The sequence below is a fragment of the Elephas maximus genome, chromosome 20 (genome assembly GCF_024166365.1).
Source record: "Elephas maximus indicus isolate mEleMax1 chromosome 20, mEleMax1 primary haplotype, whole genome shotgun sequence".
NCBI classification, from domain to species: domain Eukaryota; kingdom Metazoa; phylum Chordata; class Mammalia; order Proboscidea; family Elephantidae; genus Elephas; species Elephas maximus.
In genome coordinates this window covers 52,297,475-52,319,307 of record NC_064838.1, presented here as the reverse complement: position 1 = coordinate 52,319,307, position 21,833 = coordinate 52,297,475, and the positions used below count along the sequence as shown (strand labels likewise).

Below are 21,833 nucleotides of genomic sequence, written 5' to 3'. Positions count from 1 at the left end.
GCCAGTTAGAAGGTCAGCGGTTGGATCTGCCAGCTGCTCCTTGGCAACCCTGTGGGCAGCTCTGCTGTGTCCTGTAGGGTCGCTGTGAGTCAGAGTCAACTCAACAGCAGCTGATTTGGTTTTGGTTTTCTAGAGGGAGAAATGTTTCTAAATACTCTGAAGTCAGCAGTTCTCAGCTTTTTGGCGTTGGAATAACTTTGCATGCTTAAAAACTGGGAAACGTTTGAGGGTAATGAGTATGTTTACTGTCTTCTGGTGATGTTATACAAATGTCAAAATTTGTCAAATTGTACAGCTTTAAATCTGTGTAGTTTATTGTATGTCAATTGCACTTCAATAAAGCTGTTTAAAAAATTATCGAGGACCTCAGAGAACTTTTGTTTATATAGGTTATATCTATCAATATTATTAAATTAGAAATTAAAACTGAGAAACTTAAAATTATGTATTGTAAAAGTAATAATAATAAACCTGTTATACATTAACATAAATACCCTTTTTAATGAGAAATGTATTTTCAAAAACAGAATTTAGTAAGAAAGGTAGTATCATTTTATATTTTTGTAAATCTCTTTAATGTCTTGTTTAATAGAAGACGCTGAATTTTCATATCTGCCTCTGCATTCAATCTCTCACATGTTGTTTGGGTTGAAATATATAAAGAAAATTAGTTTTCAGATATAGATATGGTTTAAAAAGGAAAGAGGAGTAGAAAAGGAAAGCATTTTGATAGGTTTTTTTCCAGATAACTGGATATTCTTCTTTGATATGACATCAAAACTTGACAGGAGGTAGTTTCTTAAAGGTTTCTTTAATGTAGAAATCTAAAACCATATCAATAAGCTTTTTGTAGTGTGTTATAATAAAATCCATGAATCTTTCTTGAACTTGGGATGGATCTTATCAGATAGAATTAGCCTGGCTTTAATCTATAGATATACTACTTGATTAACTGGTACTTTTAATATTTAGCAGCTTCCCTTTTCTGTTAAATACCTTCAATGTCACAGGAGTAGAAACTGGCCTTTGTCTTTTCCCATCCACTGTTTTAGAAGAAACAACATACCTAGGAATGACTGATGGTAGGGTAAGGGTTGTTTCTATCTCATTATGTAAATTGCTTCTTGTTTTGAAGTATGTTTTTCATTGTTTTACTGAAATGGACTGTCTGAGTAGATTATAATTATGTAGAAAACATTTATTCTGAAGGCTCTTGTTCCTGCAAGGGAGTTTGCCCGCTTTTGCTGTGGAGTTTTAAGAGCTACGAAATCTAGGTCATTGAATGAATATGTGGGAGTGAGCATCTGTCAAGCAGGTTCATTAATAACACTGATGCCTGTTGCTGGCTGTGCTGAATGTTACTCTTGAGAGAAACTGCTGTAGGCTGGGCTGCAGAACCAGTATGCAAATAGATAACCACTACCTTCTGCACCCTAAAACTAGAGTTGCATGTTCCTTCTCCAACTGTGCCACTTCACTGATTAAATATTGTAGTGCTGAATAATAAGAAACAAACAATGCAATTAAAAAATGAGAAAGGGACTTGAATAGACATTTCTCCAAAGAAGATACACATAGCCAATAAACACATGAAAATGTGCTCAACATCAGTAGTCATTAGGGAAATGGGAATTAAAACCACCAGATACCACTTACCAACCACTAGGATGGCTATTGTCAGAAAAACAGAAACTAACAAGTGTTGGCAGAGATGTGGAAAAACTGAAACCCTGGTCCGTTGCTGGTGGGAATGTAAAATAGTTGTAGCCATTGTGAAAAACTGTTTGGCGATTCCTCAAAAATTTGAACATAGAATTACCTTGTGACCTAACAGTTCCACTTCTAGGTATAGACCCAAAAGAACTCAAAGCAGGGACTCAGACAAATATTTGTACACCAGTGTTCACAGCAGTATTATTCACTTATGAAAGGTAGAAACAACCCAAGTGTCCATCAATATATAAATGGATAAATATAATGGGATACATACATACAAAGGAATATTATTCAGCTATAAAGAGAAATGAAGTTCTAATAATGTTACAACGTAGATAAACCTTGAAAACATTATGCTACGTGAAATATTGCATGATCCCACTTACGTGAAATATCTAGGATAGGCAAATGCATAGAAACCAGGGTTTATTAGTGGTTACCAGGGGCTGGGGAGGGATAGGAATGAGGGAGTTAGTGTTTAATGGGTACTGAGTTTCTGTTTGGGGTGATGAAAAAGTTATGGAAAGATGAAAGGGCTGTCTCAAGTTTACACGGTTAGCCTGTGGCAGAGCAGGGTCAAAAACTCAAATATCTCTTCTGGTGCCCAGTCCCATGCCTTACTGGATCTATCTTTCCATCTTTCTGTCCCTTCTTTCTTCCCTCCTTCCCTCCCTTCTGCCTTCTTTCCTGTTGTTATTTAAACTTTATTATGATTATATTAGTTGTTTAATAATAATAGTAAAAGGGAAATAAAAGAAAAACTATTTCTGAAGGTAGCTGAAGTCCAAATTTTGGGACCGTTGCCTGCAGTACTGTTGTTCCATTTACAGATTGATTCCTACTTTCAACCTCAGAGCAGCAGGAAAATCTGTTTTCTTCTATCAGTTTTGATTAATTCCTCTTCAAGAATCCAGAATGGGAGTGGGTTATTATATTTGTGTTTTTATGATTCAAGTTCTGAGACAAATCAATTAATCCTATAAAAAATCTTACTGGATTTGTATTTTTATTTATTTAAAAAAGTGTTTATCCAAGTTTTTACTACCTTTTCTTCTCTCCTGTTCTACCTGCCACTTGTGAACCTTCCCAAGGACACGGTGGTTTGTTCTTTGATTAGTTGTTATTTTTATAGCTTAAGCCAGTGACCAAGTACTTCCATTTATCCATAACTCTTGAGTACCTATGTGTAAGTGTGACCCTAATACCTCGCAACATGTTTTCTCCTTTTTAAAATGAGTGATTGAGAGCTTGATATAACTAATGCCATAATGATGCTCTGAGTAACCTGTAAGTGTTTTTTTTATTGCACCAGCTGCACTGGTCTTTTTCCAAAAGGATGTGGGGCCTTCTTGACTCTTGCAGCCTTGGCCTCCTTCGTCTTCTTTGTTCTGTTGGGAGATGGCTTTCAGCCTGCAAAATGGCAGCTAGGAAGGCTGCTTCACACTTCAGGTCTGCAACTTTCTTTCTTGCTCCTTATCTCAGTCAGAGTGGACTTGGCAGGCTAGTTCCACTAACCAAGAGATTTTTATGCAAGTTTTTTTTTTTTTTTTTTTTTGCCTGTTACAAACATACAGAGTCCACATGTCCAGCATGCATGTCTTTAGTTTAATTGTTTCTTGTAGTTGTTTTGTGATGTATACAACCATCTGTGGGCTACATGCTTAAAAACATTAGGTAATCCTGGCTAAAATGATGTGTGAGCTCTGATGTAAAAATTGCTGTTCGGGACTCCATAAAGACAGCCTGCATTGCTGCCAGACCCCTCGTTGGTGTCACCTCCTAATAAACTTTCTCTTTCTGACTTGGAGTATGTTTCATTGGCTCAGCTGCTCCAGGGCATGGACCCTAAGCAGGTAAAACATAAGGTATATTTGACCAAGTTTTTGAGGGATATAAAGATGAATGGATAAACCAAAGCTCTCACTTAATTTTAGTAATAAAATGGATTTTAAAATTAAGTAACACAACCCTTCATTCTTTCCTGTGTGGCTCTAAAAGTCTCCAGGTCACACCCAAAATTAAGTGACAGGCCTGGGGTTAGAACCTAGATGTCTCGATTTGTAGCCCAGTTTTCTTTCTTTGACATGTTATTTCTTTCTGGTTTCAGACAGCTCTAGGCAAAATGTCTATTTCTTTGTGTTTAGAGACGTCCCCAATTTGCCAACCATTATAAAGATGAGGCACTGTACATTTATGTATTTTGTTGACTGTCTACAGCTAGATATCTTTCAACATGTAAAGCTTTTAGAATAATGCCTAGCACATAAGTCTCTCCTCTCTTGCCCTCTCTCCTCCCCCTTTTCTCTTCCTTCCTCTCTTCACTGTCTTTTCTCTTCCTTTTTCCTCTTTGCTTCTTTTTCTGTCAGCTTTTCTCCCTTTCTCCTACTCTTCCTTTTCTCTGTTTACACCCACCACCACTCTCCTCCCCTGGACATGGGCTTCATTCTCAAGCAGACTCTCTCAAGGTGGGAAAGGTAGCCACTGGCACCCTCAGTTTATATCCTTATGGTTCAAGATCCAAAACATCTATATATCAAATTTCTCCAAAGGGATTTTGGGCCTGCATGGGTCATAGTGTACTCCTTTGGTCAGGAAACCAAAATGCCATGATCAACAGGACCACTTGGAGGGGTATGGGGTAGCTCCCCTTTAGAAGAAATGCAGGCACACAGATCTTGGAGTCCACTCTATTTGGCCTTTGACCCTCTAGCTTCTCTGTAATTGCCATCTATGAAGAACTACTGTCCTCCATAAGTGTGTTCCAGCCAAGTTGCTGTGCTCCTTATTTTCCCATTCTTGCTATGGCCTTAATTCTTATTTTGCTTTGTTGAAAGCCCTCCCCACTTGTCTCTTAGTCTCCCAGCTCCTCTTAATTATGCCCTTCTATCTTTCAAGACCTAATTTAATTTTAATCTGCTACAAGAAGTATTCCTAGATCATCCCACATCTGTGTTATCTGACCTTTAACTCCTATAGCAGCACTTAGTACTTGTGTTGATGTAGACATTTATCCTACATAATCCATAGTAGTAGTTGTAGGATAAGCAGTAATTTGGTATGCTTCTCATAGTTTTCTAAACACTTTCACATATCCTCTATCAACCTTATGAAGTAGGTAAGGCAGTTATTAGATATGTAAAAATGAGGCTTTCAGAAATTTGCATCATTGGGCATGTCTTAAAAACCTTTAACTAAACTGACCCGTTGTTTTCTTAGTGCCCAAGCACAATGTAACGGTGATGTTGGTGATGATGTAAGTGCTTTGAGCCCAGGGCCTTTTACCATTTTATTTGCTGTTGTGTCACTGATTCCTGGGAGAGGGACGGGCTCATTAGTGGGGGCTTAAATATAAAAATGAATCATCTGGAATAATATGGTATGGTTTAAACTTTAGAAGTTTGAACTAACTTTCTAAGGTTTCCATAGGTGAGGTGGGGAAGAGGGGGAGAGCCAAGGGTATGAAGTAGAAGGGGTTGCTGGTTTTTTGTTTTTGGGTTTTTTTTTTTTTTTTTTTTTTAGTAATGTGCAAATTACAAACAGCACTAATATTGCTTATAAGAAAGCAGCCTGTCAATTAATAATTTATAATAATATAAAGTAACTCCTCTTGATGTTTTTCTATCCCTATTCTTGGACTCCCTGTGAATAACCCAAATCTTGTATACCAGCAGTATATAGCAGATACGAAAAACATTGAAAAGGTGGAGGTTTGGCTGGGCAAAACTGGAATGAAGAACCCCAACCCCATTTTTATTATTTTATAGTTCATGGCACTTAATTCAGAGCTGCCTAACCACCAGTGGGTTATTTCTTGCTATCTTTCTTGTCTCTCTCCTGAGAATCTACCCAGTACCTGTCTATGTTATTTCAGTTAGCCTTGAGATTTTTTTGTCCAGCACTGTGCCTACAAACAAGTATGCAACCCATATAAAATTAGCTCTGCATGTCTGCTGAAACACTGATAAATATATCTAAGGTTTTTACAGAAAATTAAACCCCCGAACCCAGTTCAGCCACAGTCAGCTCTGAGGAACTTTAGAGTAAGCCATTCAAAGTTGGTTGGCAGGGCCAAAAAGAGAGAGAGGAAAAAAAAAAAAAGGAGAGAAAAGAAAAGGAGCAGGGGATACTTTGAGGGGATGCAGGTGATGTGTTTAAACCTCTGGAGGTCCTTAGGTATCAGTTTACGTGAACAAATTGTAGGATGTTTAAGTCCCTTCTGCACCATCAGGTGATGAACTTCATATCTGAACTGTATTGCTTGTTTCTCTTCTCTGGCTCCAAGTTGTGCCATAACAGAAGGCTTCTTTGCTATTGTACTTTTGTCATGTATTGAGAGTTGACAGAGGTGCTAGCCATATGTAGAGCATCTCTATATCCATCGTTAGACTAGTGTTGATGAAAGACAATTACAGTGATCAGTTTCCATCATAGAAAAGACTCTTGTGACAAATACTGGAAAAAAATTTATCTCTTCTGAAGAGGAGAGATATGCTTCCTTTTTTAACAACTTAAAACAGAAGAAGCAAAAGAAAAAAAAAAACCCACACATACACACAACCAGAAGAAGCCTCTCAGTTATATAGTTGTATGCAAGACAGTGCCTATGACCCCAGGAGGAAACTCTTTTTGCTAAAGGCTCTGGTTGACAACAGGACTTGAGAGGCTTTGTTGGTTACAGTGTTAACTCTCCTTCAGCAAGTGGGTTTCTTAGAGAGCAGGTGTTTCACTTATGTAAGAGCAGTTTTGGTTATAAAACGATAATTCAAATGTCAAATACATTTCCCCCCTTCCATTCTTGCAGGCATGGACAGTAACTTTAAAATCCACAGATTTATTACGCTTAGGTAAAAACATTTCTAGAAAAAAAAAAAAAATCCTCAGACCTATTCTAAGATCATCTCAGTTGATTGTTCCAGAAGCAGCATTCCAGGGAATGCAAAATCTAGGATAAATTATTTTGTTTCACTCCTCTTCTTTCCTCTGTCCCTAAACTACTTCATGTAGGTGAAGTCAGATTTAAATGATTCTATGAAACATGAGCGTAGAAGGCAACCTTGAAGGGGAAAATTTGCACCTAGAGGCAGCCTGATGAGTTAGCTAGTAATAAGGAGGGACAGTCCTACAACTTACCTTTGCAATTTGCCTTGAGATTACTGGTAGTTGCATTAGCTGTGTATTTATTTATTTTAAATAAGTACCCAGCAACTGAACCTTCTTCCAGGCATGTCTTCTTACATCCTAGGCTGTTTCTCCAGCAGCAAGGCAAAAGGGAATTTCAGACTTCAGTACTGTGGCTATTCAGCCTTTCAAAACTTTTCTTTAGAACTTCTTTCCTACCTCACTTCTACATTCTTCTCATCCTCCCTTCTTGCCAAAAGTTCATAGTCCTAATAAGGAAGTATCTGAAAGCAGCTTTGGGGTCCTAGACATTTTTTTAAAACAACTTTATTTAAGTGTTATTTAGATACCATCAAATTCACCCATTCTAAGTATACAAGTCAATGATTTTTAGTAAATTTGTAGAGCTGTGCCAACCATCTCCATCATTCAGTTTTAGAACATTTTTATCACTCTGAAAGTTCCTTGTACATTTACAGCCAGTCCCCATTCCCACCCATAATCTTAGTCAACCACTGATCTGCTTCCTGCCCCTATTATACTTTTGTCTTTTCTAGAAATTTCATATAAACAGAATTATATACTATATAGTTTTTTTCTGTCTTCTTTCTTTCACTTAGCATAATGCTTTTGAGATTCATCCCGGTTGTAGCATGTGTCAGTAATTCATTCCCATTTACCACTGAATAATATTCCACTGTATGTATGTATATACCACATTTTGTCTATCTGTTCTCTGGTTGATATACATTGGGTTGTTTCCAGTTTTTAGCTATTATGAATAATGAATAATACATCCATGAACATTCATGTATTAAATCTTTGGACATGTGTTTTCATTTCTCTTGGGTAGATAGCCGATAGTGAAATTGTTGGGCCATATGGTAAATCAATGTTTAACACTCTAAAAAAAAAAAAAAAAAAGATTTTTTTTTTTTTAAACACTCTAAGAAACTGTCAAAATTCAGAAATAAATCTTTATATTATGGTGAACTGATTTTTGACAAGGATGCCAAGGCTATTCAATGGAAAGAGAATAGTCTTCTCAACAGTTGGTGCTGGGATGCCCGGGTATCTGTATGTAGAAGAATAACATTGGACCTCCACCTAACATCGTATAAAAAAAAATGGATCATACACCTATACATGAGAGCTAAAACTATAAAATTCTTTGAAGAAAACATAGACGTAAATCTTTGTGACCTTGGATTAGGGAATGATGGTTTCTTAGATATGATACCAAAAGTAGATAAATTGGATTTCATCAAGATTTAAAACTTTTATGCTCCAGAGGTATCATCAAGATTGTGAATCTTAAAATTCAACAGTAAAAAGACAAATGACTCAGTTAAAAACTGGGTGAAGAATTTGAATAGACATTTCTCCAAAGAAGACCTACAAATGACCAATAAGCACATGAAAAGATGCTCAACATCATAAACCGTTAAGGGAAATGCTAGTCAAAACCACCATGAGATACCACTTCATGCCCACATCTAGGATGGTTAAAATAAAGCAAGACAGTTATTAATAGGTGTTGGTGAAGATGTGGACAAATTGGAACCCTCATACATTACTGGTGGGAATATAAAAAGTGCAGCCACTTTCAGAAACAATTTGGCAGTTCCTCAAGATGTTAAACATAGTTACCATATGACCCAGCAGTTTCATTCCTATACATAATACCTGAGACAATGAAAACATACGACCACACTAAACCCTGTATAAGAATATTCATAGTAGCATTATTCATAATAGCCAAAAAGCGGGAACAACCCAAATGTCCATCAACTGTCCGTTGGTCTATATGTCTATCCTTATACTGGTACAACTCTGTTTGGAATACTGTACCTTTATAGTATGTTTTACAGTTGGGAAGTGTGAGTCCGCCTACTTTGTACTTTTTCAAGATTGTTTTGACTATTCAGAGTCCCTTGCAGTTCATATGAGTTTGAAGATTTAAATAGATGTTTTAAACCCTAATAACAACCTTATGCTTTGATATTTCCTTCTATCTTAAACAAAAAAAAGTTTGTTTCAAAGGCACTAGCTAGATATGATTATGTTATATTGTACTAGCTGTAATACTCTGTACAGACTCAACTGTAATGAGGAAAAAACAGTGAGTGGTACCTTGTAATTTTTGTTTCATATTTCCATTTTAAGGGTCCCCTACTGAATTCCTTGAAGAGAAAATGGCCTACCAGGACTATATGAACAGTCAAAACTGGCCAGAAGATGTAAACTTTTGCTACCAACCAGAACAAGTGGTAAATCCTATCCAGACTGGTAAGTGCAGTCGTGCCTGTGACTCCTGAATTTGAATATGACTTAAGCATGAAAAAGTCCCAACAGCAACTCAGATAAAACTTTTTAACCTAAATACAGCTCGTAAAGCACAACCAAGTATAATTATTTCTCCTGAACATTTAGATGACCCTTTCTTTTTTCCATTTATCCCTTCATCTCAGGTGATTAATGCCCTCTACTTCTTTCTCCTTCAAAAGTTGTTTTGAATAAATTATCTGAAATTCATATGCATTGAGGATTAAGTGATTAATAGTACCTTAGAATCTTAATTCTTCCAGAAGGAATAGTTATAGGAATAATAACACCATGGGCTGAGTGTCTGTTTTGTGCCAGGTACAGTGTTAGAGCCTTTATAGATATGTTATCTGTGTTTCTTTCCTATTTCTACCAAATATGTACTGTTACCCTCATTGGATGGAAAAGAAAACCAAGACTCATATCCAAGGCTATTTAGAGTTTATATATACCAGAACAAGAGTTTGGATTTAGGTATTATCATGGATTGAATTATGTCCCCCCCAAAATGTGTGTATCAATTTGGCTGGGCCATGATTCCTGTTATTCTGTGATTTTCCTGTAAGTTGTAAATCCTACCTCTATGCTGTTGATGAGGGAGGATGAGCAGCAGTTGTGTTAGTAAGACAGGACTCAATCTACAAGATTGGATTGTCTTGAGGCAATTTCTTGGTATAAAAGAAAGAAGCAAGCAGAGAGATAGGGGGACCTCATATCACCTAGAAAGCAGTCCCAGGAGTAGAGCATGTCCTTTGGACCAGGGTCCCTGCATGGAGAAGCTCCTAGGCAGGGGAAAGATTGGTGAGAAGGCCGATAGAGAAAGCCTTCCTCTGGAGCTGACACCCTGAATTTGGACTTCTAGCTTACTTTACTGTGAAGAAATAAATTTCTCTTTGTTAAAGCCATCCACTTGTGTTATTTCTGTTATAGCAGCACTAGATAGCTAAGACAAGTATTTTTTAATTCCAAATCCTGTTTTTTTTCCTGCTACCTATCAAGGAATGAAATATACTGGAATTTTCAGCAATTGATAACCAAGTAGAGATCCTGGTAGGCATATAAGGAGCAGGAAGACTCAAGTACATCGTCATAAGAAAGAGGCAAAGTTCCTTATGAAACATAACCCTACCATATGACCCAGCTATTCCACTCCTAGGTATTTCCTAAGAGAAATATAAACATATATCTACACAAAGATTTGTTCTTGAGTGGAATAACAAAAAACTGGAACAAAACAAATGTTCATCAACTGGTGACTGGATAAGGGAAGAGTGGTATAACCCTACAGTGGAATACTATTAAGTAAAAAACAGGAGTGAACTACTGATAAATGCAACGATATGGATAAATCTCAAAATCATGTTGAGTGAAAGCAGCCAGACACAAAAAAGTACATACTCTTAGGTTTCCATTACTATAAAATCCAAACTATGCAATATGTAGAGACAAAAAGAATATACTTGTAGTTGCCTGGGGCTGGAGGCAGTAGGAGGAATGAATTGAATGAGTGACTTGTTAGAGATGATGGAAATTTTCTGTATTCTTGCTTGTGGTTTCATGTATGTATGCAACTGTCAGAATTCATCAAATGGTACGCTTAAAATAGATGCAGTTTATTGCATGTTAATTAATGCTACTGTAAGTTGATAAGGGGGAAAAAGAGCCAAGGTGCGCTTCACTTGTAGCCAGCTCTTTGTAGGGTGTAGTTTTTTGTGGAAGGGGTCTGAGAAATGCCTCAAAGCAGTAGCATCACTACGTCCATGTCAGAGTTAGCCAGGTTGAGAGCAGAAGTTGTTTCCACTTACACAGTCACATGTTGCTCAACATTTACTATATGCTCTTTAAAACAGGACGTTATGTGATTTGGATGTTGCTCGAATTCCATATTGTATACAGTCCCTGGATTGCATACTTCTGACTAAAGTATAACCCATAGTTACCAACCAACCCCCATAAAGCTTTTTATATTAAAACCTTATGGGATGCTGCTTGTGGTTGACTTCATCGCCACTGGGCGTCCTTGGTTTAATTGATTTACACCTGATCACTCCAGGAAGGATTTAAGAGGGAGTGGGGCTCTAGCATCTTCCACCTCCCGGATGCCAAGAGCTCTGGAGCGTACATGTTAAGGCACAGCCCGTTGTCTCCTGGGGAGGGATTTGGCAGGTGTGGACTATAGGATATGACCTCCAAGGCCTGGTTTGGGGCTGGTTGGAGGCTATGGAGCAACAGCTGCCTTCCCAAGCCAGGTGAGGCAACTGTGTCCGCACAGACTGAGCTGGGGCTCAGGGATTTGCCTCTCATAGACAGAGGTTAGGGGCTGTGCCATTAGTGTGCTCCCCCAGGAGGTCACGAACCCCTGCCAGTGTCCTGGTGGGCCTAGAAGGGATTGACCAGAGCTAATCATGCAGTGACTGGGACTGGAGCAGCAGCCGTCCTCCACTTGCACTGTCTGCTTGCTCAGCTTGGGGGTTGGGCCAGAGCAGAGCCCCTCTGGGAATTGGGGCCCAAGGGGGTAAGTCCAGACAGGTAGGGAGGGTGGCCAGGCTGAGGAGAGAAGCTGGGGGTGTAATGTCATTCAAGACTGCTAAGCCCAGAGTCCTGGCCCGGAGATTCTAAGGCTCAGTTGAGCCACCCGCTTGGCCCCTCTGGGCCCCATCCTGGTGCAGAGGGGTGTGGGCCATCAGAAAACACCTGCTTATGTCCCTGCTGTTCCAGCCTCTGCCCTGCCCTATTCTACCCTCCCTGTCTGAATGTCAGTGGGCTCCACTTCCAAAGAGTGGTGGCCAGAGCCAGGCCTCTGTGAGTCGCCACTGGGGGGAGTGAGCGGCCAGCTTACTTCCCCTGGGAGGCAGAATCTTCTTTGCCTTTAGGGATGAACTTCAGCCAGCTGCTAAATATTCAGAAGTGGGATTGCCCTGGCTTGAGGAAGCAGAGCTAGAGGAAGCAAGAAGGAGGGAGCAGAGCTGCCCAGCCCTGCCCAGTCTGCAGCCCCCTGCTGCCCACCTGCCTGTATCCCACCCATAGTCCAGTGCTGCAGTAGTCTGGGTTTGGAGTCTTTAAAACCATTAGGGGGAAATAATAAACAAAAGGAGAGCTGCTTTTCCTTTAAAAAAAAAAAAACCTTATGGGACCAGGGAAGTATACCTGGTCCCACATTGCCCCAGTGGGAGTTATGCAGCACATGACTATATATGACTTTTTTTTTTATTGCTGTCTGAATTTATGAAATGCTTATATAGTTGGTTCTGCATGACCTAGCATATGATGCTATATACCATTTTCCAGTTATTGCCTTTTCTAGATATATTGGAAACCCTGGTGGTTTAGTGGTTAGGAGCTACGGCCGCTAACCAAAAAGGTCAGCAGTTTGAATCCACCAGGCACTCCTTGGAAATTCTCTGGGGCAGTTCTACTCTGTCCTGTAGGGGCGCTGTGAGTCAGAATCAACTCAACGGCAACAGGTTTTTTGATTAGATATATGGTAATTGATTAAAAAACAGCTTTATCGACATAGAACTCACATATCCATTACCAAACCAAATGTGAGATTGAGTCGATTCCAACTCAAAGCAATGCTATGGGACAGAGTAGAACTGTCCCATAGGGTTTCCAGGGAGCAGCTGGTGGATTCAGACTGCTGACCTTTTGGTCAGAAGCCATAGCTCTTAACCACGGAGCCACCTGGGCTCCATAATTCACATACCATACATAATTCATCTATTTTAACTGTAGAATTCAGTGGGTGTTTAGTATATTCACAGAATTGTCCAGTCATCACCATGGTCAATTTTAGAACATTTTTATCTCCTCAAAAAGAAACCTGTACCCATTAGTTATCACTCCCCCATTTCCCCCAGCCTTAAACAACCACCAATCTACCTTATATCTCTATAGTGCTCCTAGTCTGAGCATTTCATATAAATGGAACTTGTGGTCTTTCTTGACTGGCTTTTTTCATTTAGTGCAGTATTTTTCAAAGTTCATCAAGTTGTGGGATGTGTTAGTACTTCATTCATTTTTATAGGTGAATAATAGCCCATTGTACAGATACACCACATTTTGCTTACCCGTTTGTCGGTTGATGGACATTTGGTTATTTTCATTTTTGTCTGTTGTGAGTAATGCTACTCTAAACATTTGTGTACAGGTTTTTGAGTGGACACAGGTTTTCATTTCTCTTGGGTATATATATCTTGGAGTGGAATTGCTGGGTCATATGCTAAGTCTATGTTTAATCATTTGAAGAACTGCAAAATTGTTTTCCAGAGTGGATGCACCATTCTGCATTCCCACCAGCAGTGTATATAAGGGTTTCAGTGTCTCCACATCCTTCCTAACACTTGTTAGCATATGACTGACTCTTTGATTCTAGCCTTCCTAGTGGGTGCGAATTAGTATCTCTGTGCTTTTGATCTAGCTGATGCCTAATGATGGTAAGCATCTTTTCATGTGCATATGGGGCATTTGTATATTATCTTGGAAAAAAAATCTATTCAGATTTTTTGCCAATTTTTAATTGTGTTATTCGTTTTATTATTAAGTTGTAGAAGTTCTTTATATATTCTAGATATTATCAGATACGTGATTTGCAAATATTATCTCCCATTCTGTGCATCATCTTTTCCTTTTCTCGATAGTGTCCTTTGAAGCACCAAAAGTTTTTAATTTTTATGAGGTCCAGTTTATGTGTTTTTTCTTTTGTTGCTTGTGCTTTTGGTGTCATATCTAACAATCCATTAACAAATCTGAGTTCATGAGGATTTATCTCTGTTTTCTTCTAAAAGCTTTATGGTTTTAGCTCTCACATTTAGGTCTTTGATCCATTTTGAGTTGATTTTTTTATATGGTGTGAGGCATAGGGGTCCACATTCATTCTTTTGCATGTGGGTATCTAGTTGTCCCAGCCCCATTTATTGAAAGACTATTCTTTCTCCATTGAATGGTCTTGGCACCCTTATTGGAAACTGATTGACCTTAGACACATGGTTTTATTTCTTGACTTTAATTTCTGTTCCCTTGATCTAAATATTTATCCTTATACCATATCACACTGTCTTGATTACTATTGCTTTGTGGTAAGTTTTGAAATTGAGAAATGTGAATTCTACTTTGTTTTTCTTTTTCAAGATATTTTGGCTATTCTGATTCCCTTGAATTTCAATATGGATTTTAGAATCAGTTTCTCAGTTTCAACAAAGAAGTCAGCTGGGATTGCGTAGGGATTGCATTGAACTTGTAGAAGAATTTGGGGAGTATTGTCACCTTGACAATATTAAGTCTACTGATCCATGAACATGAGATGTTTTTGCATTTATCTAGATTTCTTTCAACAACGTTTTTTATATTTCAAGGTGTATTTTACCCTTATTTAAATTTATTCCTTAAACATTTGGTTTTTTATGCTATTGTAAATGCAGTTTTTTTAATTTTATTTTTTGATTATTCCTTGCAAGTGTAAAATAGAATTGATGTTTGTATATCAATCTTATATCCTGCGATCTTGTTGAACTTGTTTATTAGTTCTAATAGTTTTCTAGTGGATTCTTCACATTTTCTATAAGGTCATGTCATCTGATAGTAGAGATAGTTTTATTTTTTCCTTCCTAATTTGAATGCCTTTTATTCCTTTTCTTGCCTATTTATCCTGGCTAAAACCTCCAGAACAATGTTGAATAAAAGATGCAGAATCGGGCATCCTTGTTTTCTTCCTGACCTTAGGGGGAAAGCATCCAGTCTTACACCATTAAGTATGATGTTAGCTGTGTGTTTTTTGTAGATGCCCATTATCAGGTTGAGGACGTTCCCTTCTGTTCCCAACTTGTTGAATGTCTTTATCATGAAAGACTATATGAGGAGTAGGTTTGAGAAACATGTTACACTTGGGTTTTTTTTTTTTTTTAATACGTTAAGATTTGGCAATTTGATAGAAATCAGGGGATCGATCTAGAGGGCTAGAGATATAAAGTTGGGTTTTACCAACCCATAGATGAAATTTTAAGCTGTGAGATTGAATGGGATCACCAAGGGAGGGAATCTAGCTAGAGAAGAGGTTTGCCCCCTTACCCCTAACCACCCAGTTCTTCAGTTCTCAGCTTAAGTATTTGTAAAGGAATGATCTTCCTTAACGTGGACTAAGATACACCCTTCTGTTAGATGTTCCCGAACTTGACCTTGGACATCTGAGTTTTTAGAGCTCACGCGATGAGCCACATGGTAGGCACCCAGTAAAAAAATCAATGAATAAATGACAAGGCTTTGTAGAAATCACGCAGTTTTAAATGTGACTTAGTTAGCAGTCTCACATCCTGGCGTGCAAACCATACAGCACTTATTCTTTTGGATACTTTAAGTATCCTGTTTTCCTCCAGGAGAAGTATAAGAGACAGAGCAAGCAACCAGCTATCCCAAACCATGTAGAACTAGGGAGAATTAACGTTTATATTCTCTCGTATATTCCAGCTCCCCGATGTTCTGAAGAAGAGTTATTTGAGCCTCCTCCATCCCCAACAGTTTCCCAGTTTTGCCTTCTGCTTATTTATACTCCTCAATGTGGCAGCCTCCCCTAACCCTGAAAACTCTTAATACTCAAAAGAGGGTGGTATAGCTTTCTTGGAGCTTTTGTGACTCAGTGGTTAAGAGCTCGGCTGCTAACCAAAAGGTCAGCCGTTCGAATCTACCAGCCGCTCCTTGGAAACTCTCTGGAGCAGTTCTACTCTGTCCTATAGGTTCACTATAAGTCAGTAACGGCTCCGCAACAACAGGTTTGGTTTTAGTTTCCTCAGTGCCACAGGAATGAATTTTCTCTCAAGGCCTGGGTTTTTTTTTAATACACCCACGCCTGACAGTTGAAGTACCTTAAGGAAGTGGGTCTTAAACCAGCAGCATAGCATCACTGAGGAACTAGTTAGAAATGTAGATTCTCAGGGCCCAGCAATCTGGATTTTAACAAACTTTGAGGGTAATTCAAAATATGCTAAATTTTGAGAATGCCTCTTTAGAGAATTCTCCCTTGGCTTGAGGAGCCTAGCTTTTTTTCGTGTAAAACAGACAGCACAGAGGGTTTATCTGATGTTTTGAATGCATTTACTCCTTCCAGCTCCCCGAGTTTAGAGTTTGTTCCTCCATTTAGGGTGCCAACTGTTCGCCTTGTCTCAGTCAGGGAGCTTTTAAAAGGCAGTTTTCTTCATGATGCCCACATGAGGTGAAAAATTCCTTTTTTTTTTCCCTCTTCTGACTCTAGCTGTTACTTTTTTTTTTTTAATTAAATAACCATAACGAATGCCTACTATGTAAATATATATTGAAAGTTTAGTTATAGCTGTTCATTCACCTCTTAGTATGTCATAGAGTTGAATACTAGTTGTCCTTTTAGGTTTATGTGTTTGCTGGCTGTCTGATTTAAATAACCAAATATTAGTGAACAAAGGACTATATATTATTAACTCATAACAAATGAATTAGTGAATATTTATTGATTCCCTGCCACGTGCACTCACATATTATCGATATTCATCATGGAATAATAAGAAATGTTAATCTTCTTAGTCGTATTTACTGATAATGAGTTTTGGATTATTTCTTTATTCCAGATTCCTTTAAGATGCACCAAGATGATGACCAGGCAGATTTTCTCTTTATCCCCAGTGGGACAACCAATGCCTCAACAGTTACAGGGCAAAGTGATCCTTTGAATGACATTTATGGTATGGTTTCTCCAACTGAATTTATTCCTTAACTCCAGATGATCAATATGGCCCCTCACCTACCGTCTTTGAAGTTAACCACTTAGGCAAAATCATGTGCAGGGGTTCTGGCTGTGACAGACTTTCTCTAGTCAAAGAAGAGAATTTACAGTTGGGCAGCTCAGGGGTTACTCACTTCTTCCTCAAAGGACTTCTTTTTGTTCCTACTTATAGCAACCCTATGTACCACAGAACAAAACACTGCTCCATTCTATGCTATCCTCACAGTCATTGCTATGTTTGAGCCCATTGTAGCAGCCACTATATCAATCTATCTTGTTGAGGGTCTTCTTCTTTTTCACTGGCCCTACACTTTACCAAACATGATGTCCTTCTCTTGATAACATGTCGAAACTATATGAGATGAAGTCTCGCCATCCTCACTTCTAAAGAACGTTCTGGCTGTACTTCTTCTAAGACAGATTTGTTTGTTCTTCTGGCAGTCTGTGATATATTCAATATTCTTTGCCAATACCGTAATTCAAAGGCATCAATTCTTCTTCAGTCCTCCTTATTCATTCTAAGTCAAGAGTCCTATAATCTAGGGCCATATTGTATCTTCACATTTTACTATCTCATGGCCTTGGACAAAGTATTAACTTCCCAAAACTTTGGTTTCTTTATCTATAAAGTGAGGCCAGCACTAGTTTCTACCTGAAAGATTGTGGCAATGATTAAATAAAATTATGCAAAAGCACTTAGCGTAGTGTCTAACACAGTGTATACATTAAACAGATCTTAGTTATCAATACTAGTTTCCTCACTCCAGGCTTTATGTTAACTTTTATCATTGAAAGTGGTCAGGGTATCCATCATCAAGTCCCACGTCAAACATGTTTATAATTTATATTATCTAATTTATATAATTAATTATAATATAATTATTAGATCCTGACTAATGATGTTGCTTTTATGCTTTTCTTTGGACTGAAGATCTCTTGGGAAAGGATGTTAAATAGGTGGACTATTGCTGTCCGCCTGGTCTCCTGATATGTGGTTTTAGCTTGACTCCTTTCAGCTCACTAAGAAGAATCTTGTGCTTTTAAATCCCCTATTCCCCCTGGCCTAGGACATCATAAAGATAATACCTTTATACTTGTCAAGTTCTTAATAATATATGAAGGATTTTCATAAAATTGTCTTCTAATGTTGAAAAGGTAAGTATTAATGTCATTTTACAGAAGAAGAAATTAAGGCCCACAGTTTCTTGCTATACAGTATATTATGTAGGTTGTGATATTGGAGCTAGAGGTCAATCTTTGGTATTTTAAATCTTTGTAATGCACTATAGGAAAAAAAAAAATTTTTTTCCCCCTAGGCAGCCATTAAATGTTGCCGATAAATGTTGATTAATGGCGCTACAGGGTTATAGCGATATTATATTTCCCCATAACAATTAGCCAAAACCTGAAGAATTTCAGCAGTTTTATTTTTTAAAACTTTCTTGGATTGTTTTTCCTTGGTTCTTAAGCCTGTGTTTTCGTGGATTTATATACTGATTCTTAGTATCACGTGCCCTTTTTCCTCAGTGTTGACCAGGTTTCAAAAATGTCTTTGTTTATGTTTCAATATTAGGCATGCCTCACTATGATGCATTTGCTTCAGCAACTGGTGATGTACATCAGGGGTGGTCTGTGGAAGCCCCCAACTCTCCACACTCGGCATCTCTCGTTTCCCCAGAGTCTATTAAACAACCTCTGCAGCCCACGGAAGGTAAATGGTTAGAATCCTCCTTTATCTTTTAACGATTGCAATATCAATGATCTGTGTAAATCACCAGACGTATTGTCTTTAGCTTAGCAGCTTACACCACATAAAGATAAAAATTTTAGAATCATCACAAATATTTTTAAGGTTATGACTGATACCAGGTCCCTAGATGGCGCAAACAGTTTGCGCTCTACTGTGAACCTAAAGGGTGGCAGTTGGAACACACCCAGTGGTGCTGCAGAAAAAGGCCTGGTGAACTGCTTTTATTAAGAGTACAGCCAAGAAACCCCTATGGAGAAGTTCTACTCTGTAACACATGGGGTAGCCATGAGTTGGAATTGACTCAACAGCAACTAACAACAACCTTACTGATATCATAGCTGGAAAAATTATAGTTAAATTAACACCACTTGGGGTCAGTGGGCAAAATAAATCCCTTCTTAATTCAATGCAGAGTTAAAACTTTGTGTTATTTATTTATTTTTTTAATAAGGATTACTGACCAGCTGCCTCACAAGGTTCCCGTTCTAATACTAATCATGTACTTATTTTTTTTTTTAAACCCATATTTTCCTTCTCCTTTGCTTTTCTTCCCTGCAGTATCCTATTTTTCTGAGTATTGGGATATCAAACAGTTGGCAGAAATTCATTAATTGGACAGCTTCTTAGTTATGTTTAGGGTGTTATGGTTACAAAAGCAAGATACTCCTGTGCTTAAGAAAGTAAGCTTTGAATGCAGAGTTTGCAGTAGATAATCATGGGTCCTAAATTCTAACTTATTTTCCTTAGAGCCAGCCAAGGAGGTAGAAATGGCATCAGCAAGAGAGAGGATACCCACAGAAGTACTGGAAATACTGCCATCTAGAGAAACAGAGATGGCATTCACTGAAGACATGGAACCATCCACCAGATCAGATGTGGCACTGGCCAAGGACACAGAACCTTTCATTGAATCAGATTTGGCTCTAGTCAAGGACATGGTACTACCCAAAGAAACAGAGGTGGTCCTAGCCAAGGATGTTGTGTTGCTCACAGAAGCAAATGCATCTTTGGACAAGGACACTGTACTATCCACAGAAACAGAGGTAACCCTGGGCAAGGATTTGACACTGTTAAAAGAAACAGAGGTGGCACCACCTATTAAAATGGATTTGGCCTCAGCTGAGGGAATGGTATCACTCTCAGAAATAGAGGTGTCAGTGGCTAAGGACAATGTAACATCCACAGAAATATCCCTGGCCAAGGAGTTGTCCCTGTCTCCAGGGACAGAGGTGGCTCTTGCCAGGGATGTGGCACTGCCCCCAGAAACCAAGGTAGTCCTAACCAAGGATGAGACTTCACCCGCAGAAGCAGAGGTGACCTTGGTCAAGGATATGGCTCTGCCGCCAAAAGCAGAGGAGGCCCCAGTCAAGGTTGTGACTCCATCCCCAGAAACAGAGGTAGCTCTCGACAAAGGTGTGGCTGTATTCCCAGAAACAGAGATGACCTTGGCCAAGGGTATGGCTCTGCCTCCAGAAACAGAGGTGGCCCTAGTCAAGGATGTGGCCCCATCCCCAGAAACAGAGGTGAAGTCAGTCAAGGATGTGGCTCCATCCTCAGAAACAGAGGTGGCTCCAGTCAAGGATGTGGCTCCATCCTCAGAAACAGAGGTGGCCCCAGTCAAGGATGTTGCTCTGCTCCTAGAAGAGGAAGCTGTGGTCAAGGATGTGCCTCTGCCTCCAAAAACAGAGGTAGCCCTGCCTACGGATGTGGCTCTGCCCTCTGGAACAGATGTGACCCAGGCCAGCAACTTGACTCCAACCAAGGATGTTGCACCACCCTCAAAAGCAGAGGTGACACCAGCTCCAGTTCAGGACATGGAAATTGCATGGACACAGGAAGGAATAAGTGAGGATTCCCAGTTAGAATCTCTCCAGAATGAGGGGCAGTCAGTTGCACCTGCTTCCAGGATTTCACCAGGTAAGGGTTTATGCTTGCTCTCCATGTTTCTATCTACAGGTAGTCTCCAAAAGAATAATGGATAGTCATCGTTCCAGGTAAATAAAGGCAGTCACGCACTGTACCTTGAAAGTCTATTCACATTCCCATTCTCTTAGACAACTTTTTCTCACCTTTGTCTCCAGCCTCTAAAACTTTGTCCATCTTTTTCTCTGCTGATCTTATTTCTCTTACAGATAATTGAAGCAATAGAAGAAAACATCCACAAACTCTCACTACCTCATCTACCCAATTACTTGTATCTGTACCCACAAACTCTGCCTTCTCTTGTGTTACTATAAGTGAATTGTCCCTGCTCCTAATTAAGGGCGTTTTATACACGTGCCCATCTCCTCTTGCCTACTCAAATATATTGCCTTAACTGTTCCCTTTCTGGCCTCTTACCAGTTTTTCCTTGTCATTGAATCATTCCCACCAACATATAAGCATCTGTTGTTTTTCCCATCTTTAAAGCAAAGCAAAAAGCACTCCCTAGTCTGCTTCCCAGCTACCACCCCATTTCTCTGCTGCCTATTACAGCAGAATTCTTCAAACACTATTACTGTCTCCAGTTTCTGGCAGGCAGCGAAGTAGTTTCAGAAATAGTTTGTTTCTGAAACTTGTGTGGTTTTTTACTGTTACTTTTAGAACCTGTCACACCCTTGGGCCAAAAGTACCGTGTGCCAACAGATGAGGATTCTGCGTTAGAGAAACTAGAGCAAAAGAAACAAATCAATAGTCAGCCTAATGAACTTTCTTCAGAGACCTCAGGTAAGTTAGGAAAACAAAATGGACTTAAAAACAACTTAAACTGGGAGCAGTGGGTGGTGGCAGTAGACATTGTCTCTGATTATGTGGTGGTAATCGGCAGTATTGTTATGAAGTCCCTTAGATAAGTCCACTTATTGCATATTTAAAAATTACCACTAGATCAACTTAGGACACCTATATTTTTATCCAGCTTAGCTGTTTTCTATTCTGTCCTGTGTGGTATTGGTTCACTCACTTATAAGATGAATTAATTGGTCAAAATGTTCTCTGAATTCTTGCTAGTTATAGTGTATTCCATGGCCCGACAACACCTGCATATTCCTGGGAACTTGTTAGAAATGCCTCAGACTTTCTGAATCGTAAACTGCATCTTAACAAGATCCCCAGATAATTCTTACATATATTAAAGCTTGAGAAGCATTGTGCTAAGGTACTTTCTGACCTAAAGTTCTGTTATTCTATGAACTTTAA

At 38.9% G+C, this 21,833-nt stretch overlaps 1 protein-coding gene across 1 annotated transcript in view; it reads left to right on the top strand.

Annotated features, from left to right (window-relative positions):
- The window catches only part of MAP4 (microtubule associated protein 4), a 209,036-nt gene that overhangs the window by 134,338 nt on the left and 52,865 nt on the right, over window positions 1-21,833 (top strand). The window contains 5 exon segments of the mRNA XM_049863132.1: window positions 9,001-9,123; window positions 16,752-16,865; window positions 18,480-18,617; window positions 19,404-20,573; window positions 21,240-21,362. Coding sequence (XP_049719089.1) covers window positions 9,001-9,123; window positions 16,752-16,865; window positions 18,480-18,617; window positions 19,404-20,573; window positions 21,240-21,362 — 1,668 coding nt within the window.